At 39.5% G+C, this 19,633-nt stretch overlaps 1 protein-coding gene across 3 annotated transcripts in view; it reads left to right on the plus strand.

Moving 5' to 3' along the window:
• LOC149467286 (ephrin type-A receptor 3-like) overlaps window positions 1-19,633 on the plus strand; it is a 267,500-nt gene that overhangs the window by 224,957 nt on the left and 22,910 nt on the right. For all 3 annotated transcript variants that reach the window (XM_089671959.1, XM_089671961.1, XM_089671960.1), the window contains one exon: window positions 11,195-11,256. In XM_089671959.1, the coding sequence (XP_089528085.1) occupies window positions 11,195-11,256 (62 nt within the window). The remainder of the gene's footprint in view (window positions 1-11,194; window positions 11,257-19,633) is intronic.

Consider the following 19,633-nt stretch of genomic DNA (forward strand, 5'->3'; position numbering starts at 1 on the left):
ACCGGGTCCCGGCCAGTGATTACTCGCTGTCACCCGGTGATCACTGAGTATTACAGACAGGGGAGAGAACTCTATGTAAACAATACAGTTCTCTTCCCTGTCAGCTCCTACACACTGCTTGGTATGGGTCTGCATAGCAAAGCCATACAAAGCAGTGGGCTTACAATGGAAAGCACACACACAGCACACAGTTAACCCTTTGATCGCCCCAGATGTTAATCCCTTCCTGCCCAGTGTCATTAGTACAGTGTCAGTGCTTTTTATTAGCACTGATCACTGTATTGGTGTCACTGGGGATGTCAGTGACACCAAGTCAGTTCCCCCAGTGTCAGAATGCCCGCCGCAGTCCCGCTATAAGTCGCTGATTGCCACCATTACTAGTAAAACAAAATGTAAAAAAATTCCAGTATATATACCACCATTTCCGAGCGCTATAACTTTCATGTAAACCAATGAATTTACACATATTGGGGTTTTTTTAGCAAAGACATGGAGCAGAATACATTTTCGCCTAAATTTACGACAAATTATACTTTTTAAATTTTGTTACTGGATATGTTTAATAGCAAAAAGTAAAAAATTTTGTTTTTTCCCCAAAATTGTCTTTTTTGTTTATAGCGCAAAAAAAAAAAATGCACAGGCAATCAAATACCACCAAAAGAAAGCTCTATTTATGGGGAAAAAAAGGACATAAATTTCATTTGGGTGCAGCATTGCATGACTGCGCAATTGTCAGTTAAAATAAAGCAGTTTCGTAACTCAAAAAATTGCCTGGTCAGGAAGGGGGGTAAATCTTCTGGAAGGCAAGTGGTTAAAGCTCAAATTTATCATAGTTTTGTACTTTATCTACAACATAGGAAGTATGCATGTGCTTCAATACATCTGCAGTGCTTGTCCACAGTTTTTACTGCGATGCTTTAAATCCATTGCGCGAATCCTCTACTGAAGGAGACAGATGTTTATTTTTTCCATTCCATTTACAACTGTTAGTAAGATCTAAATGAGTTTAAACATAAAGGATGGAAGAGCAGTAATTGCAAGATAAAACTGAAATTAAACTAACCTGGAGGACGTAAAGGCTGAATTATTCTTACTCCATCAGAAAAATGCCTGAAAACCAGGCACTTAATAGGAATAATCTCTATGAAGCTAAAGCCAGTGCCTTGATTACATTGCTAATTGCCACAGTGACTCCATTCAATTTCATCAAGTTACTGAATGCCATGTTAAATTTATCTGTGAATGTCATTTAAAACCACAACATGTTGCTATTTGCTTGTTTTTACAAATTCTATTTTATTGAGTTTTCAAAAGTAAATTAGAAGTATATTCAATACCAAACTACAAAGCAAAGTCCATCTACAAAAGACAGAGATAAAAACAAAAAAAATTACCCCCCTTCCCCTTGTGCAATCAATAGGATCATCATCAAGGTAAAAAATGAAACATTACCCAACTAGACCCCACACAAAATAGAGATCTATATAATCTTGGCAAAAGAAATCCTCTAGTGAGAGACCTGGTGAAACTTAATGTAGTTCAGAAAAGTGAACATTTAGAGCCCCACCTCTGCATCAGGATACAAGAGGAAATCAAGTCACAATTGCAGTATCAGGGTTCTCAATCCAATGGGGACCATACTTTATGAAATTTGGAAGGGCATCACCTGCTGTTGTACGTGGCTCTATACAATGGAAGAGCATTGTTGACCATTGACTTCTATTTATCTAGAGTTGGTGATGAAGGGAGATTTCCAGTAAAGAACAATTGCTTTTCTGGCGTACAAAAGTAAAATACCAAGCCAGGTTCTGGTCACTTTCCCAGCAGCTAAGGAGTCTACAAGTACCAACAGTCAATCACCGATCTCTTAAGGCACCCTGACTATTGTGACCATATAAATGGAGCACAGAATCCACACCCAATAAACAAGAAAATTCCAGAAAATATAGAGGAAGTCTGCACCGAGAGCAGAATACATATTGTTCTTTTAGGAAAGGTTTATTTAATATTAACAGTAAATGCTAAGATAAATATTTTTTAGATCTCTCTCTTTATTTTGCAACATGCCCCAATGATATGCTTTAATTACCTATCAATGCTTCCAACAAATTCATTTTCAAAAAGAATTCTTTTGATCTTGTGACAGTACTTTAAAATACCATATAAAATGACTACAATGTTGTCACCCATCCAGTCACTGCCTGCTTAGACTGCTATAGATGCAAGGCGTAGGCGTGCCAGGCAGCATTGTCACTGCTGATTGCAGGCATCAACTAGCATTATCTCCAAATGAATTGAGCTAAACACACCTCTGAAGACACATACCAGTGTTCATGCAGATGAAATATTTGCTTACACATAAAAGCGAAATGACATGGAAACTCTGATGAAGGCCCCCACCTAGCCCAACAGTTTCTTCTAAGAGGCAAGAGTTATACAGGCCATAGATGGGCCGTTTATAAATGAAAAATCGGTCGGCCCCATTGCCGATGTTGCCACCAATGTCCATGAAAAACGGCCGTTTTTTGTGGATTTTCCAGCATGATCAATAAAAATAAATGTGAAGATCCACGAAAAACAGCCGACGGGCTGGCCCCATTAACAGCGTGAATATTGGCCGATTTTTCGTGCGGACGAAAATTCGGCCGATAAACGACCCATCTATAACCTGCCTAAGACAGCTTGAAAGAAGGATATAACAGTCAAAGAAATGCAAATAATGACTTTTTTTCTGAAATGTAGTCTGGTGTCTGCACTCCTAGAGGGTTATTACTTATTTGACAAAAAAGTGAGGTTTTAGAGGGACTTTTTATATGTAAACTACTTTAAAAGGATTGTGAATTTAGGTGTGATTGAAGCTTTTTGGCCATTAAAGTAGTTTTGATGGCTCACTATCCATTATACATCTCTTGGTTTACAATATCATCATGCTTTCTCACTAAATTGGCCTTTGCTGTTCAGTAGATACACAGTTTATGTTCAGCTGGATTTCCAATATAGTTTAACCAAACTTTTGTGTAGAATATATATGATTTAACAGCATTTGAATGGATGTCTGTTCCTGGCTTATGTACATTGTAAATAATATTTCCAGATTCCTATTCTCTTATGTGTCAGGAATCTTTGTCTTTGTTATAAGTTGTAAAAATGTAACTGCAGTACTGTATAAAATGGCTAATCTTTCCTGTAAATGTAAAAATTCATTACGAGCAGGCAGTGAATGAAATGAGCTTATTACGCACTTTCAGAGCACAGCCTGCAAGTGAGCAAATGACAGCACTGCCATATGAAATTCCTTTTATGCTTTTTAATGCTATCAACTTCCCCTAATTTATGGAGACTATGCAAGAATTTAAAGAGAAGTCCATGGATCTGCTTGCCTCTGTGTATTAGTAACAGTCAGCCAAAATCTAACACTTAACCAAACCTTTTAAATTACCACGTATCCTGAACCTTAACAGGTAACCTTTTCCCTTACATGCAACTCTTAAGTGTATCTAAAGCAAAACCATTTTTTAGTTTTGAACAGTAGGGATAGGCAGATAAAAAATAAAGCTAAACTCTGAAAGGCAGAAATAAAAGACACAGTTTACATTGCTCTGTAATTATTAATACATCAAAAAAACTTTTTTTTTTAAAGAAAGGTATTTAAATACCTGAATTTGACCTGGTATTAGCCTTTTGCAGTCCCTATACAGCAAGGCTTGGGTATGAAAGGAAAAAACAGAATATTGATTCAATCAATTCATGTGCTGATGATAAGCATGCTGATAGGGAGAGAGACCAGAGTGACAGAGAGATGAGCTCTGAGCACTGTACTTCATCCCCTTTTAACTTTCCAGTAACAGGCTGGATTGGGTCCAGGAATGCCTGGGTTCAAAGAAGGTGGGTCACCCACCCACATCTATTGGTAGTAAAATGGTAGATTTCTCTCAAGTGAGTTGAGTATTGCAGCAAACGCTGTTTTCTTTTTTTTAAATCTTTAAGGCCCTTTTCACACAAGCGGACCTGATCAGACCATCTATGGAGCGGCAGATGTAAATGGACATGTGCCCGTTTACACCCTCCTGCATCCAATCTGATCCTATTCGCTGAAAACAGACAGATGGGTATCCGTTCCCCATCCATCTAATACAGTGGTCTCCAAACTGTGGCCCAGGGGCTGGATGCAGCCCTTTGCTTGCTTTTACCTGGCCCTTGGGGCACTATTTTATCCACTAGTATCAACAGTGGGGCATAATTCCCTCCACTGACACCATTGAAAGGGGCACAATTCCTCCTAATGATGGGGCACAATTCCTTCTACTGGGGCACAATTCCTTCTACTGATGCCAACGCTGGGGGATTGTTTTTCCCACTGACATCATGACATTTTCTACTCTCAATGGCCATAGTCTGCCCCCCCCCCTAAAGTTGTAAGGACAGTAAACTGTCCCTTTGTTTAGAAAGTTTGGAGGCCCCTGGTCTAGTGGATAGGATCAGATGACAGTCGGATGTAAATGGCCAGGCGGTCCATTTACATCCGACCTCACATAGAGAACAGTGGTCTGTGTCTGCTCTGCATATGAGGAGTGGACATAGACCTGTCATCTGCCTGCTCAGCGGTGACCAGTGGACAAATCCTCTGTTGAGCAGACAGACCTGCTGGCAGATTCCACCAGCATGACAGAGTTCCTAATAGGATAATTTTATTTAGCTTGCTGTTTTTATCTGGAGTTGTGAAACTCCAGGATAAACCTTTTCTCCCTTCATTACCTCAAACCAGTCTCTTGCATCCCTTTAAATGAAACCTCATATTGAGCTGTGCAGAACACGTAGGGACACCTTGAAATGTTAAAACTCTTTTATTTACCTGACTCAGCCTGTGTCCACATATATGCGTTGCGGTATATCACATGTGATTTGCACAGGAACTGCACCGCATTCCTGTACAAATCACATGCGATTTCTGTGCGGTGCGATTGGAGCCATACATTATGTATGGCTCTAATCACACCGCACCCGCACCAAAAGGTCGAAGGAGCCTTTTTTGGGTCCGTACTAGAATCGAATCCCGTGGGTAATCATACCTATGTGATCTGATTCTGCACATCGCACTGCGTTTTGTGGACTGCTTTCGGGGTGTTGTTACCATACACACCCGCATGAACGGGGTGCGATTCTAATGCAGTGCATAATTTGCACTGAAAACACTGTAATTTCCACACCGCATCAGTGTGAGCCAGAGCTTAAAGAAATAAAGAAAACATATTTTTGAAAATATTATTTTTTAATCCCAAACACAATAAATGCATATTTACCAGTATACATTTTCTGTTGTGTTTACACCCAAAATCCATTAAGTTCTCTAATGAGTTATATAGTGAAGGTTAATGAAGAGATAGATTTGTTAGGACTTTTTGCATATAAGGTCCACTATCCACAATGTAAACACAGAAACTATTTTTCAAAATGTCTGGCATCATGACTCACCATATACAGTGTTCCAAAGCAAATCATTTTTGTGACTCCATTACAAAGTTTCTAACCTGGAGATCCTACCAGTGACAGATGCAGTCTGACAGCACTGAACCACTGCCTTCCGGTGACATTGGGCTGCCTATCTGATAGACCTGGTAGGCAGCCTACCAGCCAAATGAAGAAATACTCACAGCAGGCTGGCAATGCTGTTAATTGGAAGGTAATTGATTTGCACTGTGAGTCTGCAACAGGAAATGTTCTTACTGGCAGGATCTCCAGGTAAGAAACTTTTCAATAGATTCACAATGGTTTGCTTCAGAAAACTGTATACAGTGAAGCATGACTCCAAATATTCTTAAACAGATCCAGACTATATCTGAGCACCACAATACAAACAAAGAAAATACATTTTTAGTATTCAAATCTAACTCCCGCATCCATCCATGTCTCCCCCCCCCCCCCCAGCATTTGTGGCCGCTGCCATCTTGAAGAAGAAATGATGATTCATGTAGCATTTAACTCTTGAAATTCATCTGCTCTTAGCTCAGGCATGCAGGCAGGAGGGTGTGCTTAGCTGAGAAAGCCCCTCTTTCCCACCTGCAGACTCCTGGGATGTATGGCACCATTTGCTTAGGCATAGAAACCAGGAAGTAACCGAATAAATGGATAAACAATTAAAACAAATACATATAATATACCTTTACTATCTACTAATGCTAGCAGTATAAGGGGTTAGAATAGTCAATGTTGATTGAGAGAGTGAAGTTCTACTTTAAAAAATAGATTTAGGGTTTATGTACCCAGTAAAGCAGAACTGAATGGAGCAATTGTCACTTTTCCTTCCTGTCCCTCACTGGCGCCAGAATCTTTTTCTGTGTGCTTGTTTTTGTCCATCATCATTGGCCAGCCCGGGATGATGTCTTTCCTGCACAGGAGATAGTCATCCCAGCAATAGGGATTGAACCAGCTGCTGTAACCTGAGATGTGCTGATAGGTGTGCTTCATGGCAGAAGAGACATTGCATGTGTGTCTAAAAAATTGCCTCCATGCACACTGGGTCTTTTAATAATGCTGGTAGCATTAGCTGTGTAAAGTTATGTTAAAAACATGTTTTTCAGCGTTTTTAGAGTATTTGCGCTAGCGTTTAGCCACGTTTTTCGGTGTTTGTGTTTTTTAGCTTTTTTTTACCCCCTAAATTTTTTATTTGATCAAAAAAAATCCAAAAACACAGGTTTGCCGTGTTTTTCAGCATTAGAGAATTTTACAGCTTAAAAACTCCTATAGAAATCCACTAGTTCTGGGGGTTTTTGCAGCCAAAAAATCCCCCTGCCAAAAAATATTGATTACAGTCTATGTGTGCATGGACACATAGGATAACATGCTGGGGAGTTTACTGGCTGTAAAAAACTATGCCAAAAGCCAAAAACAGCAGCTGTAAAAACAGTCAGTGTGAATGAGGACTAATGCTTTAAATATAAACAACTACCGGTACTTCTTTTCATCACAACATTCTTGCATTTAAAAAAAAAACTGCAGTAAGAGAAAAATGGGGCCTGCTTTTCCTTTCCTCATACTAAAAATGCTATAGTTGCCTACTTCCTTTTGGCATTGATGCAAGGGGGTGAGTTTACTAAAGGCATATAGACTGTTCACTTTCTAAAGAAAGTTGTACTTTGTAAGAATTTTCTCCAAAGCTTCGTTAGTGTGGTGAAGCTCCACTGACACCTATCATACAATTATATGCAAGCATATATGTGGTAATTTTTATATTCCTTGCATGTGATTGACTATTCTTAGCAAAGTGAAATTTCACCACATTGATTAAGCTCTGGGGAAGATTTTCTTGCAAAATGCAACTTCCCTTGCAGAAACCCAATGAGACAAAGACCTGGAACAAGTATGCAAATCTAGAACGTCAGTGCAAAGTTAGAATGCCCAATGTACATTCTTGTTCCAAGTCAAGTCCTGAAACCATTGGGTCACTATAGCAGACATGGATATAGTATTTACAGAAGTAGATGTCAACTCTAACAGTCTCTATATGTCACTTCAGGATCCCTTTAAAAGGTTTGCTCATTTTAAAACTTCAGGATTTTTTAAATGTAAAACGTACATACCCAGGTTAACAGTTTGATGAAGGGGTAGTTAATTGGATATGTAAATGAACCCTGATCATGCACAGTGATTGCACAGACTAATGAGGGTGTCTATCTTGGTATCTGTTTTACAATTAGTGGGGGAAATCTATACCCAATGATTGTCTGAACCTAATGTCAGTAATTAGACCCTTAGCTTGATGGGAATCATTAAAAGAAGCATCTTACTGCAGAGCTGATGTGCTACTAAAATCTTAAGCGTTATTCACACTAAGCACATAACCATTAGCCATCTTTCCATCTGTTCAGGACACTGCTGGGAAGTGGCTGATCAATTAACAGGTATTGCTACTTTCACACATACACCATTACCTATAAGCTAGCAAATGCCTTGCTTTTGTCCATGCAGATGAATCTTCCAGTATAAGAAATCTAGCTATTGCAGATAATTACACAAAAATCCTTAGTGTCATAAAGTTTGTGGACAGTAGGTTTGATTTAAATTACGGAAAGGTTATTGTCCAATTGTTGTTATAGGTTAGCCAAAGGGAGCTATTTTGTACATTAGACATATTCAGGTTGTTGCGAAGGTGTGTTTAAAATGCCCATAGAAATTAGATGGTTATTAGCCTTTCAATCTACTTGACTGGGCAAGGATTTGTATGATTTATTGCAGCAGTTAGAGACAGGAAAGGCAGATGGGTAACAATAATGTTTTGGCATCCTTGTTATGAAATCAGTAATAGGAATTGAAGAAATGCTATACGAAAGGCATGCTGGGGTGAAGCACATTTAAGGCATTCTTATGCCTCCCCTTGACACCTGCACTGCTAGCAACAGACACCCCTGACCCAATCATTTCTGGGGAATGGGTCAATGACTTATTTAGTATTATAGAGTGACCACTCTCCTACATGTACTTCAGCATGTATGCTGAAAACAGACCTGCTGGTTACGAAATACCAATTTAGAGCTCATATAATGCCCAAACACCATCTAAAATGTATGGCTAAATTTAGTGTTTAAACCCCAATTAAAGTCTTACATCTTTTATCCCTATACCTCCATGTGTTTTGAGTTGTGCCTTTTTTACTTAGAAATGCCTTAAATTACTTTTTTATGACAGAAAAATTGCTACTCTCTGAACTCCCACTTCTCTATGCTGATATATGGCATAGGCATGCCCAGGGGGTGTGCCAAGTGTGCCAGGGCACACCCTAATCACCCTGTGCGCATTAGCTGCATCATTCTATGTGCAGGTGGGGAGAAGGGAAAGACTTCCCACTGACCGACTTAAAAGTGTGTGTGTGTGTATATATATATATATATATATATATATATATATATATATACACAGACACAATATGCACACGCATGCATTTGAGCTTTGGGGTACACACCATTGGCTGCGCATATCTATAATATACAGTAACGGCTACAGTTAAGTAACATCTACATTCCTCATCACAAGTAAAATAAACACAGGCACACTGCATTTCATTGATCATGCTGTTTATTAAAAGGCAAATAAAAGAATCTAAATGGTACACTCACAAAGAATCATGAATACAAAGGCTCAAACATGCAAGAAATAATCATCCATGTCCAACATAACCAAGTGGATCCTGCAAAATGCTGGCAAAGAGTAGTAAAACCTCGGTCAGCATCCCAATAAGGTGAGGAGGAAGGGCCAGGAAAGTCCTCTTTGTGGACTGCACTCATTTGAATACACACCACTGTTTCAGGGGTATGCCCCTTCATCAGAGTCCAAGGTTCTACTGGATTGGTTGACTCCTGAATAGTGGCTGGTAGCTTTTGGGCAGTTGTAGTAGTGATTTCATTTCTATTTTGCCTTTTACCTTCACCACAATTATCTTCACATAGATTTTATTCACAGGGAAGAGAGGGGCATATCAGGCAAGTATTGAAATTGAGTGCTGACTACTGAGTGGAATTTGGTAATTTTTGAGCTGCACAGTCATATTAAGACACTCTGATCAAATGCTATAATTGGAAAGTATAGATAAGATTAACCCCTTAGTGACTAAGGGTAGAACAAATCTAAACGCCTAAAAACAATTTTGCAACTTTGATATGTGTAAGTAAAGCCGTTAATATCATCAAAACTACTTTGTGTATACTAGGGGGAATATAATTTGTTTCCAGGACAAATTGGGCTTTCTTTTGGTGGTAAATGGTAACAGATATCTCTTGATTTTTTTTTATTATCGAGGGAAAATTGGACCAAAAATTTTTTTCTCTAATTTAGCGGTATATTTCTTGCTACAGCCATAACCTCCAAGCAAAGAACAGCCCAAAATAAAGCTGGCCTTACACATATAGATTTTTGTTCAAGAATTTTTGTTTCAAGAATATTTGTTTGATTTTCTAATCATTAGTGGGGTCAAATCAATGTTCATTTTCAACAGCAGTGACGGGAAAATTACGTCACAGTGCAGAGGAGGAAAAAGATTTGGGAGTACTTATTTCAGATGACTGCAAAATAGTGTGGCAAGGCAGTGGGGAAAGCAAATAGAATTGTAGGAGGGATCACCAGCAGGAGGAAGGAGGTCATGATTCCTCTATATAGATCTTTAGTTATACCTCATTCAGAATACTGTGTCCAATTCTGGAGACCTCACTTACAAAAAGTTATTCTTAAGGTGGATCAAGTCCAGAGAGGGGCATCAAAAATGGTGAAGGGTATGATAAATAAATATGTCATGAGAGACTTCAGGGACTTAATGGTGGTTATTTACTAACACTGTAGAGTGCAAAATCTGGTATAGCTCCGCATAAGAACCAATCAGTTTCCAGGTTTTATTGCTAAAACTTAATTAAACAAGCAGAAATTAGAAGCAGCTTGGTTGCCATGCGTATCCCATTCTGAGTGCTTCAGTTTTAGTAAACCTCCCCTGATATGCACAGTCCAGAGGAAAGAAGGGAAAGAGGAGACATTAATGAAACCTTTAAATACATCAAGGTTGTGAATAACATTGAGGAGGGCAGTATTTTCAGCATGAAGCCAAGATCAAGAACATGACCTCAGACTAGCAGGAGGAAAGTTCAAAACTAATCTTAGAAAGTATTATTTTACTGAAAGACTAGTTGATGCTTGGAATACACTTTTAGCAGTGGTAGTCAACAGCAGGGGCGGACTGACCATTTGGAAACTCGGGCACTGCCCGAGGGCCCGGGGTCAGTAGGGGGCCCCATGAGATGCCCCTGGTACCTTTTTCATAGGCTTTTTTGAGTTTGGGCAAGGACACGGGGCCCCATGATCCCCTATTGCCCGGGGGCCCCATGAGTTGTCAGTCCGCCCCTGGTCAACAGTATATATTGTATAAATATATAAAAAAAAAAAACGAGGCAGATTTGATGGACCACTTGGTCTTTTTTTTGCCATCACTCTTCTAAGTTTCTAAAATGTATTCCAGCATATTTCTTGGAGTGTGCTGTGATGTGATATGTGTTCTATACAGCCATGTACAGCTCTATCTAAGGCTGACGTAAAATTTAACCACTTTACCTTCTACACCATATACAGTAGACTGATATCATTAGTCTACTGAAAATTATGTTGTGTATAACAGAAACTGTAACTTAAGACATTTGATTATTTATATTATACTTTACAGGCAAACCGGTTATGATAATTACAGAATACATGGAAAATGGTTCTTTAGATTCCTTTCTAAAGGTAAGAAGCAAATACAGTTTATGCAATGTTTAGTTATGTCACAGATAATACAGAATCCTTCCTAGTAACCAATAGTAACTGCTTAAACTGCAGCGAAGGGGTGATGGTACAGCAAGTTACTTTGGTGACCAGCCCTTATATAAGCCAGCCATTCTCTTTCATTGCCCTTATAGCAAAACTCTAGGCATATATAAAAAACACACATATATGCAGATATCTATTCCTTACCCACAACATTGAATGTCTTTTTAAATGCAAGTAGTATAAAAACTGAATTTGACATGGCATCAGACTTTTGCATTTCATTGTACAGCAGAGCTTAGACTGGGAGAGGAAGAAGCAGCACAAGGATCCAATCACAGGCTGTGTGCTGGAGCTCCCCTCCCCATACCCATCTATCTCTTAAAGTCAGAAAAACCTTTCAACAGTGAGTAACGCAGATAGAGATACTAGACAACAGAGAGAAATGTCATTCAGTGCTTTGGATTAAGGCTTTGTTAATTTTTCATGTCTGAGGTTTACAAACACTTTAATAATATATGATTGGCTGGTTTGAGCTACTCTAGTTTTGGTGCTGCCTTGCTACATGCACCCTTGTACGTGGAATGCATGTTGCACAACTTAAAGTGTTATTAAACCCAAGACCCTGCATTCACTATATCTGGTGTCCCACAGTACACAGAACAAGGGAGTAAAATAATTTTAGTAAATATAAACTGCTAAATACCTTTTCTCATCAGTAGTTAGAGCAGTCTTGTGACTTCTATCAGTGTCCAGAAGAGCACTGGTTAAAGCTTGTAGGAGGAGTTTTCTTTCTGCTCTAGGAGGATGCAAAACCCCTGACCTCTGTCTGGACAGTGCTGATTGGCCCTGTGCTGATCACATGCACTCTCCCAAGAGAAAAAAAAACCTCTCTAGCAATACCCACCAAACTGAGCATGTGCAGAATGGCTACGGTTCAGTCTGTCCTATCAGGAGATAAGACATGGACATTTGAACAAGAGAAGGAGCAGAGCATTCAGGATCAAAAGCCTTTTTACACAATGCAGAGGATTAACCCCTTAGGTTCCACAGTGAGTATAACAAACATGCTTTACTGCATATACAGGCTGATTTTACTGTTGTGGGTTTAGTAACACTTTACATAAAACTCTTCTATTCATCATGTACTAAAAGTGAGGGGCAGATCTTAGTTTTACTCAAGAACAATTACAATTTTGAAGGACATGAAAAAATGACTGAAAGCTGCTGCATCAGCATCTTCAGTAAAGGCTTCACTAATGCGAAGTATGCCCTAAATGAGTGTTTAATTAAACACCTATTTTAGATGTTCTGAATGATAAAATCTGGTTACATAGTTTGCATTTTAAAACATGGGTGACCCCTTTCCATTTTTAACTTTGCTCCTCATGGATCGCTGATCACAGCTGCATAAAATTTGCATTATATATACACTAAATACTTGTCGTATTCTCTAGATAAATACATTACTAATCTGTAACTGAAATTAGAGCACTTGGAATCGTATAAATAGATACTTTTTATCAACTTCATATTTTGAGCTGATGTTTTTTTTAAATCAGTTCTGCCTTTTATTCTTTCTGTTTTCAGTTTTCATTTCAACCAAATAGTTTTCAGATAGAAGTCATAATTGAACTGTATTTATGTTAATGTATTCAAATATTTTATCCTTATGCTAGTTATTGAAATATTAATTTTGTGTCGTGCTGACATATTTTGCAGAACTTTGCAAAGCACATAGATCTTTTTAGAATTAACCTGAGACTCAAATGAGCTTACAGTCTATTTCTATTCCACAGTCATATAGATACACAAGAAAGGGACATTTTTAAAGATGAACTCCAGGAAAGGAAGACAGTCCTAGCCCAAACCCCTCACATGTGCTCTCTCTCCTGCTGTAGTAGCTATGAGCTCAGTGATGCTGTGATGGAGGAGACCGTGGACCACACGTGTGGAGGTTTGAGAGCTCACTCTTGTGATGATGGGGATGAGCAGTATTGGCTGGAAGTGTCTTAGCAACATCATAGCAACAAGTCAGGATGGGATGATGCCATCTCTGGGACTGGTTAGCTAGATTTTGGGAGGTAGGTATAAAGTCCTTCATCTATGCCAAGGGAGTTATCCAGCTTTAGTCAAAGCTGCAGTTTATTTTTATCTACAAGTGCCCCTTACCTGCATAGGTAGGTTTTTGGTAAAGGCAAACTAACCATTTTAAAATCAGTAGATATACAGTATGTGTGGCACCCTATATTAACCACTTGCCCTCCTGAGGATTTACCCCCCTTCCTGACCAGGCCTCTTTTTGCTACTCGGAGCTGCACTAATTCAACTGATAATTGCGTGGTCATGCAATGCTGCACCCAAACGAAATTTACGTCCTTTTTTTCCACACAAATAGAGCTTTCTTTCGGTGGTATTTGACCACCTGTGCGCTTTTTATTTTTCACGCTATAAACAAAAAAAGACCAAAAAGTTTGAAGAAAAACAATATTTTTTACTTTCCGCTATAAACAATATATAGTAAATTCAAAGTTAGTTATAAATTTAGGCCAAAATGTATTCTGCTACATGTTTTTGGTAAAAAATCCCAATAAGTGTATATTGATTGCTTTGTGTGAAAGTTATAGTGTCTACAAACTATGGTATAGATACTGCAATTTACGCCATTTTTTTGCTATACAGCACTGCGCTAGTTTAACGGACAATTGCGCGGTCATGCAATATGGAACATAAATTAAATTTACATCCTTTTTTTCCCACAAATTGAGCTTTCTTTCGGTGGTATTTGATCGCCTGTGCGTTTTTTATTTTTTGCGCTATAAAAAAAAGGCTGACAATTTTGAGAAAAAAACAATATTTTGGACTTTTTGCTTTAAAACATGTCCAGTAAAAAAAATGTAAAAATCAAATTTAGTCATAAATTTCTGTCAAAATATATTCTGCAACATGTCTTTGCTTAAAAAAAAAATCCCAATACGTGTAAATTAATTGGTTTACATGAAAATTATAGCGTCTACAAATGGCGGGAAAGATACAGAGATTTTTTTTCCCATTATACTAATAATGGTGGCAATCAGCGACTTATGGCGGTGATCAGCGATTTATGACAGTGATCAGCGACTTATGGCGGGACTGCGGGACTGCGGCGGACATTTTGACACTGGGGGGAACTGACTTGGGGTCACTGACATCCCCAGTGACACCAATACAGTGATCAGTGCAAAAAAAAACCACTGACACTGTACTAATGGCACTGGGGAGGAAGAGGTTAACTTTTTTATTAAATGAAAGGGTTAACTGTGTGAGGCAAGTGTTTTACTAGTGGGTGGGGGGTGTGTACTTCACAGGAACATGCTGATCCAGAGAGATAAAGTCTTCTCTCAGGTTCAGCATGTTCGTGCTCTGAACTGACAGATAGTAGAGCTGCAATGTAAACACTGCAGCCGTGCTATCTGTCAGTGATTACCATTAATCGCAGGCACCCGGCGGCTAATTACCCGCCGGGATCCGGTGATAGACGCCTCACGTGCGCCCCCTACCTGCTTTGCAGAGTGCCATTAAAAGACGGCGCTGTGCGCACAGGTACCGCCCTGCCGCAGTAAAAACACTGTGGCGGGTCGGCAAGCGATTAATATATTTTGTAGTTAGGTACAGCACATTTCTTTATGTTATCACTCATCTCAAGACAAGAATAGGCTGACAGATGGGTAGGATACACTGCACTTTGCAAACTGGTGGATTTCAATTCAAAATCATAAAACAACAGCACTTTTTACTTGTAATGTATAATTGGAAATTGGTTTACAAATGCAGTAGACACAAAAGAAACTGTGGAGAAATCTCTGCAAAGTGAGGAAAATCCCCTCAGCTGTCACTGGGACAGGTGATCCTCCGGAAGGTTTTCTCTTGTCTTATGTTAACTGAGAGTTGTAAAATTTAGAAATCTCCATCACTTTCTGTCCCAGTGACAAAGAGCTGCACTAGGGGAGATAGCAAATGATTCTGATGGTTGGGAAGGAAAGGTGTTATCCATGCATGAACCACTTCAGTTCTTCAGTCACCTGAGGAACAGTGGTGGGTCCCATTGCTACAGATAATGAGTAAATGTCTCACAATCACAACCATCATCCCTGAAGAATCATCTGCCCATTTATGGCCAGCTTAATGGTGGCCATACATGCTTCAATGCTCTGATCGATGTGTGATTAGATCAAAATGGGTTGAAACTGCAAAAAATAAAATGCAATCACTTCCCTTCCAATCAATTAAGATTCAATTTAAAGTCTCATCAAACTGATTTGATTGGCCAGGGTAGAAATATATTTGTAGCACTACCCCCTTAGGAGTCGCTGAATTTTGGGTCCCCCTATAGTCCTGCACAGCAAGGTAACACGCATTTTCTTCAACACGTGCACACTGCAGACAGTAAACTGTCCTTGAGCTTGTTTTTTTGTGATATCCTTAGCAACTATGTACAAGTCCATAGACAAATAGTTTCTCCTTGAAGAGCTCTCCAGCCCTTCTGGTGTACCTCTTCAGACCCCAGATGAGTCTTGCTCTTCACTCAGCTGCCTGAAGGAATCCCTGAGCAAGGGGACCCTGAAACTGTAACTATAGTAGAGCAGCCCCAGATGAGGAGCTAGTTGGGTTTGCCACCTGCCTGCCCTATCCCCTTATCAGGCCTAGGGGGTGCAGGATTACTCACTCAATCCTCTCATATAAGAATGTGGGTTGGTGGCTGCCTTCAGGCCTTACACTGTGCTGACTCCTTCCCTGCTTTCCAGGCTGTCCTCTCTCAAGGGATGGTTCAGGCTGAGAGATCCTCCTTCCAAGATCCTGACTGCAGGTGTGCCCCTTCCTGGGCCCCCTCCCAGGCTTCACAGTCCAGCCTTCTCGCATTATCTTCTACCTGACATTGACCACTTTCTGATCAGGCTCACCTATATTTAAGGGCTGCCCTGATCCAATGCCAAGCCCCCTGCTTGGGAATTGGTCAGAGTCCCCTGAGTATGCAGATCAGCCACTCCTCACCCACTATCTTCTGTTACCTTCTCAAGCTTCTAGAGCAGGGGGAGGTATAAGGTAACTGACCTGCAGAGCCTTCAGCCCTTAAATTAAGTTACCTGGCTGACTCATCCCCAGGCTGACTCATACCAGGCTACTATCCAGCCTCTTAACTAAAACAAAAACCTAACCAGCTCCCCCTAGCTAATTAGAGGTGTGCTACATATTGATTGTTTATTAAACCATATATGGCCACCTTTGGTTCAGGTGGTTGTAAATAGAAAGCACAATATTTTCAAATATGTAGAAAGGCTAGACTGGAAGATATGGATTGATAAAAAAAAACCTTCTCAGTTCTGAAACACATGCTCAGACTGAGGCGCAGACTATTCCCTAATATGTATTTGAAAGAAGTTTTGTGCTTTAAGTTAAAGTGGATCTGTACTCTTCCAATCATAGCAAAGTCATAGGTTTACTCTTCTCTTCTATGGTACATAAGGTAAATGTTTTTGTATCCCTTCCCCAACCGAGAACTGATTTCATTGTAACTATTTCCTGCTAAGCAAAGTTAAATCCTATGCAATGCTCCCACCTGCATATAATAGCATTTAGATCTGGAGAAAGAGGGAGTGTCACGGCTTCCTAAAAAACTGGAAGATTTACATCTTTCCAGGGTGGAGTGTTAGTGAAGAGAGCGAGCAGACAGAAAGTCTATATACTTCATGCTCCATACAGTAAATGAACCTGTTCACTTCACTGTTCTTTCATAGGTAAATGCAATTTCTCCCCTTTTTACACAATTTGTGCTTGATCACTTTGCATCATTTGTGTATCACCATAAGTCCTTGTACTAAAACCTATGTTTAATAGGGAATGTGTGCTTAACTGAGCATTCTATTTACTGATTACTTGATTGTTCATGGTTCATTATTGTTTTCATTGTACATACTACACATAGAGAATATTAGTACCTTCTTCAAGGATGTCACATACCTAAATACATACTATTCAGAATATTATTCTGTTAACTCAACAGAGACCTGAAGTGTTTCATTCAGCCTTGTACAAGTGTGTATATATATATATATATATATATATATATATATATATGATCATATCTATTTTACTTTTGATATCATAGGAATTCATAAAAAGTGTTTTAAACACTCTTTAGAATTGTGTCCTGTATTTACATGAGAATTGTTGGTGCATGTGAGAGAATCATGTACCTGTAGGAGTCAGGTATTATAACAAGTTCTAGGTTTTGTATCTCATTGGCGATGCAAAACAGTGAGTTTACTCCATGCCAGAAGCATCTTTTCTGGGCTTTTCTGCCCACTTTTATTTAAAATGGCAAAAGAAAGTTCACAAACAAATAGTTTCCCACGCAGAGGGTTTCCACTGTCAAGCGAAAACAAAACAATACTCAGCCTCCTGGCTCTCTTTGCAGCTCTACTGTTCAGGCTTCATGCCTTGATCCTACAGACCATCTAACACATTTCCCAGTGCTCATACACAAATGCTGTACCTCTGTCAGCTGTACGTCTTTCCTACAGCTCCCTACTGCTCCATCTCTCACAGATTCAGGCCTCTGTCTGTCCTCGCCTGGACAGCACAGTGTAGACATGCTCCCAACACACACTGACCACTTTGGGAGGGCGCCCCACTGACCTCTAATCTCTCCTGAGAAGCCAGCACACACTTGTGCCATTAGTGTGCTTGTTTACCAACAAACATGGCCTAGACTGCCATTTTACACAGTAGTATGGCCTTGTCCTGCCACAGTACTTACATTTGTTGTATGGAGGCCAGCACTAAGGCTGGAGTGTCTTTACTGGACTCTCCTTCCTCAGTGCAGCTCAATATGTTGAGTTTAATATAATCACAGGATCCACCCAACAGAGCTCTGTACCAGGCCACTGTGTCTGTCATAGTTGAGGATGTGAGCTGTGCAGTGAGCTGAGCCTGATTGTCAGTGGATGGCAGTGAGCAGATTCCATATATTCTAGACAGTCCATCTGTCCTGGCAGGATCATCAGGTAATAAAACCACATGGGAAGGGAAAGGGGATTGCAGTGTTAATGTTGACAGTTTGTACCATATATGCTTAGACATAGCTTTGCCTTTTACAATTTGACATCTAGACTCCTTTGAGCCTTTACAATGAAGTAAATGAATTGGTTGTGCACATAATCTATCCATTTATTTTACAAACCAAGAACCTCTTGTTTGAATTGTGTTTGTGGGGTCTTTAGGATTTACTACAAAATCAGCCCAGTCATTCTCAATCTCAACACGAATACATCAGGACTTTGGGCAGTGGACTGTAATAAAGAACTGTCTTCTCTATTTGTGTTCAGATGTCCATATCTCAAATTCCCACAGTATTGCCTGCATCTATGTATATCATTCACCTTCCCTTTGTTTCCATTGTCAGGTTTAGCAATCTCAGAACCCTAAAGATGTGTTTCATCTTGTTTCTTTTTTATTGTGTGTTTTTAATAACATTTGATTTTTTTCCCTCTTATCCTCCTCTAGCGGGGATTGAAATCCAGGTTAATGCTAAAATCAATTCCTGGTAATTAGTTCACCATTCGCTCACGTCCTCCCCTTAAATTTCCTGCAGAAGAAAGATGTCGGGTTTGTAAAATCCCCTGTGTTACTCCCGGCAGCTTAAGATTTAGAGATAGCAAAATAATAGAAGTGTTTGCTACAGGTGGTTAATCAAATAGAAATGAAAATAGGAATTACGAAGAGGGCGTTCTGGTCATCTTGTTACTGATAGAACCAAAAACCCATTATAGGTGTAAATCTCAAGCTGCCCAGACAATTATTTGTTCTTAAATACTCTCCTCCAGGATGGCTCCAAATAAAGTTGTTTATTGACTTTGCTGCAGTAATGAATGGAGTATATTGTTAGAATTCCTTTCCTATAAGTTAGGGTACCACTAATATACCATAACTATCTGCTGCTTGAAATCTTGTTGTGTCCAGTTGCTTGGTGTACTTGTGACACCTGGGATTCTTTTATACTTTATTGTTGCAATGCAATGCATTCATTTTTTTTCCTAATGGCTGTCAAAGCACCACAATAAAGCCAACATTAGATATAATGCTTTTTTTTAAACTCAGCCACCTCCATGCATAACATATGTGTTGTGGCACATTACAGTTCAGGTGCATTCACTGCCACTGTATTGGTGCATCAGGGTGCCATTTACAATAAAAGGCCACTTAACGCACAACACATGCAATACCACAATGCATTGGACAGCTTAAACCTATCACAGAAGTGATTTCAGTGGCTACTTCCTGGAGTTTAGCAATGACAGCTTGGAGAACTGAATAGGAG

The sequence above is a fragment of the Staurois parvus genome, unplaced genomic scaffold (genome assembly GCF_062004578.1).
Source record: "Staurois parvus isolate SC_StPar_1 unplaced genomic scaffold, SC_StPar_1.0 ptg000116l, whole genome shotgun sequence".
Lineage (NCBI taxonomy): Eukaryota > Metazoa > Chordata > Amphibia > Anura > Ranidae > Staurois > Staurois parvus.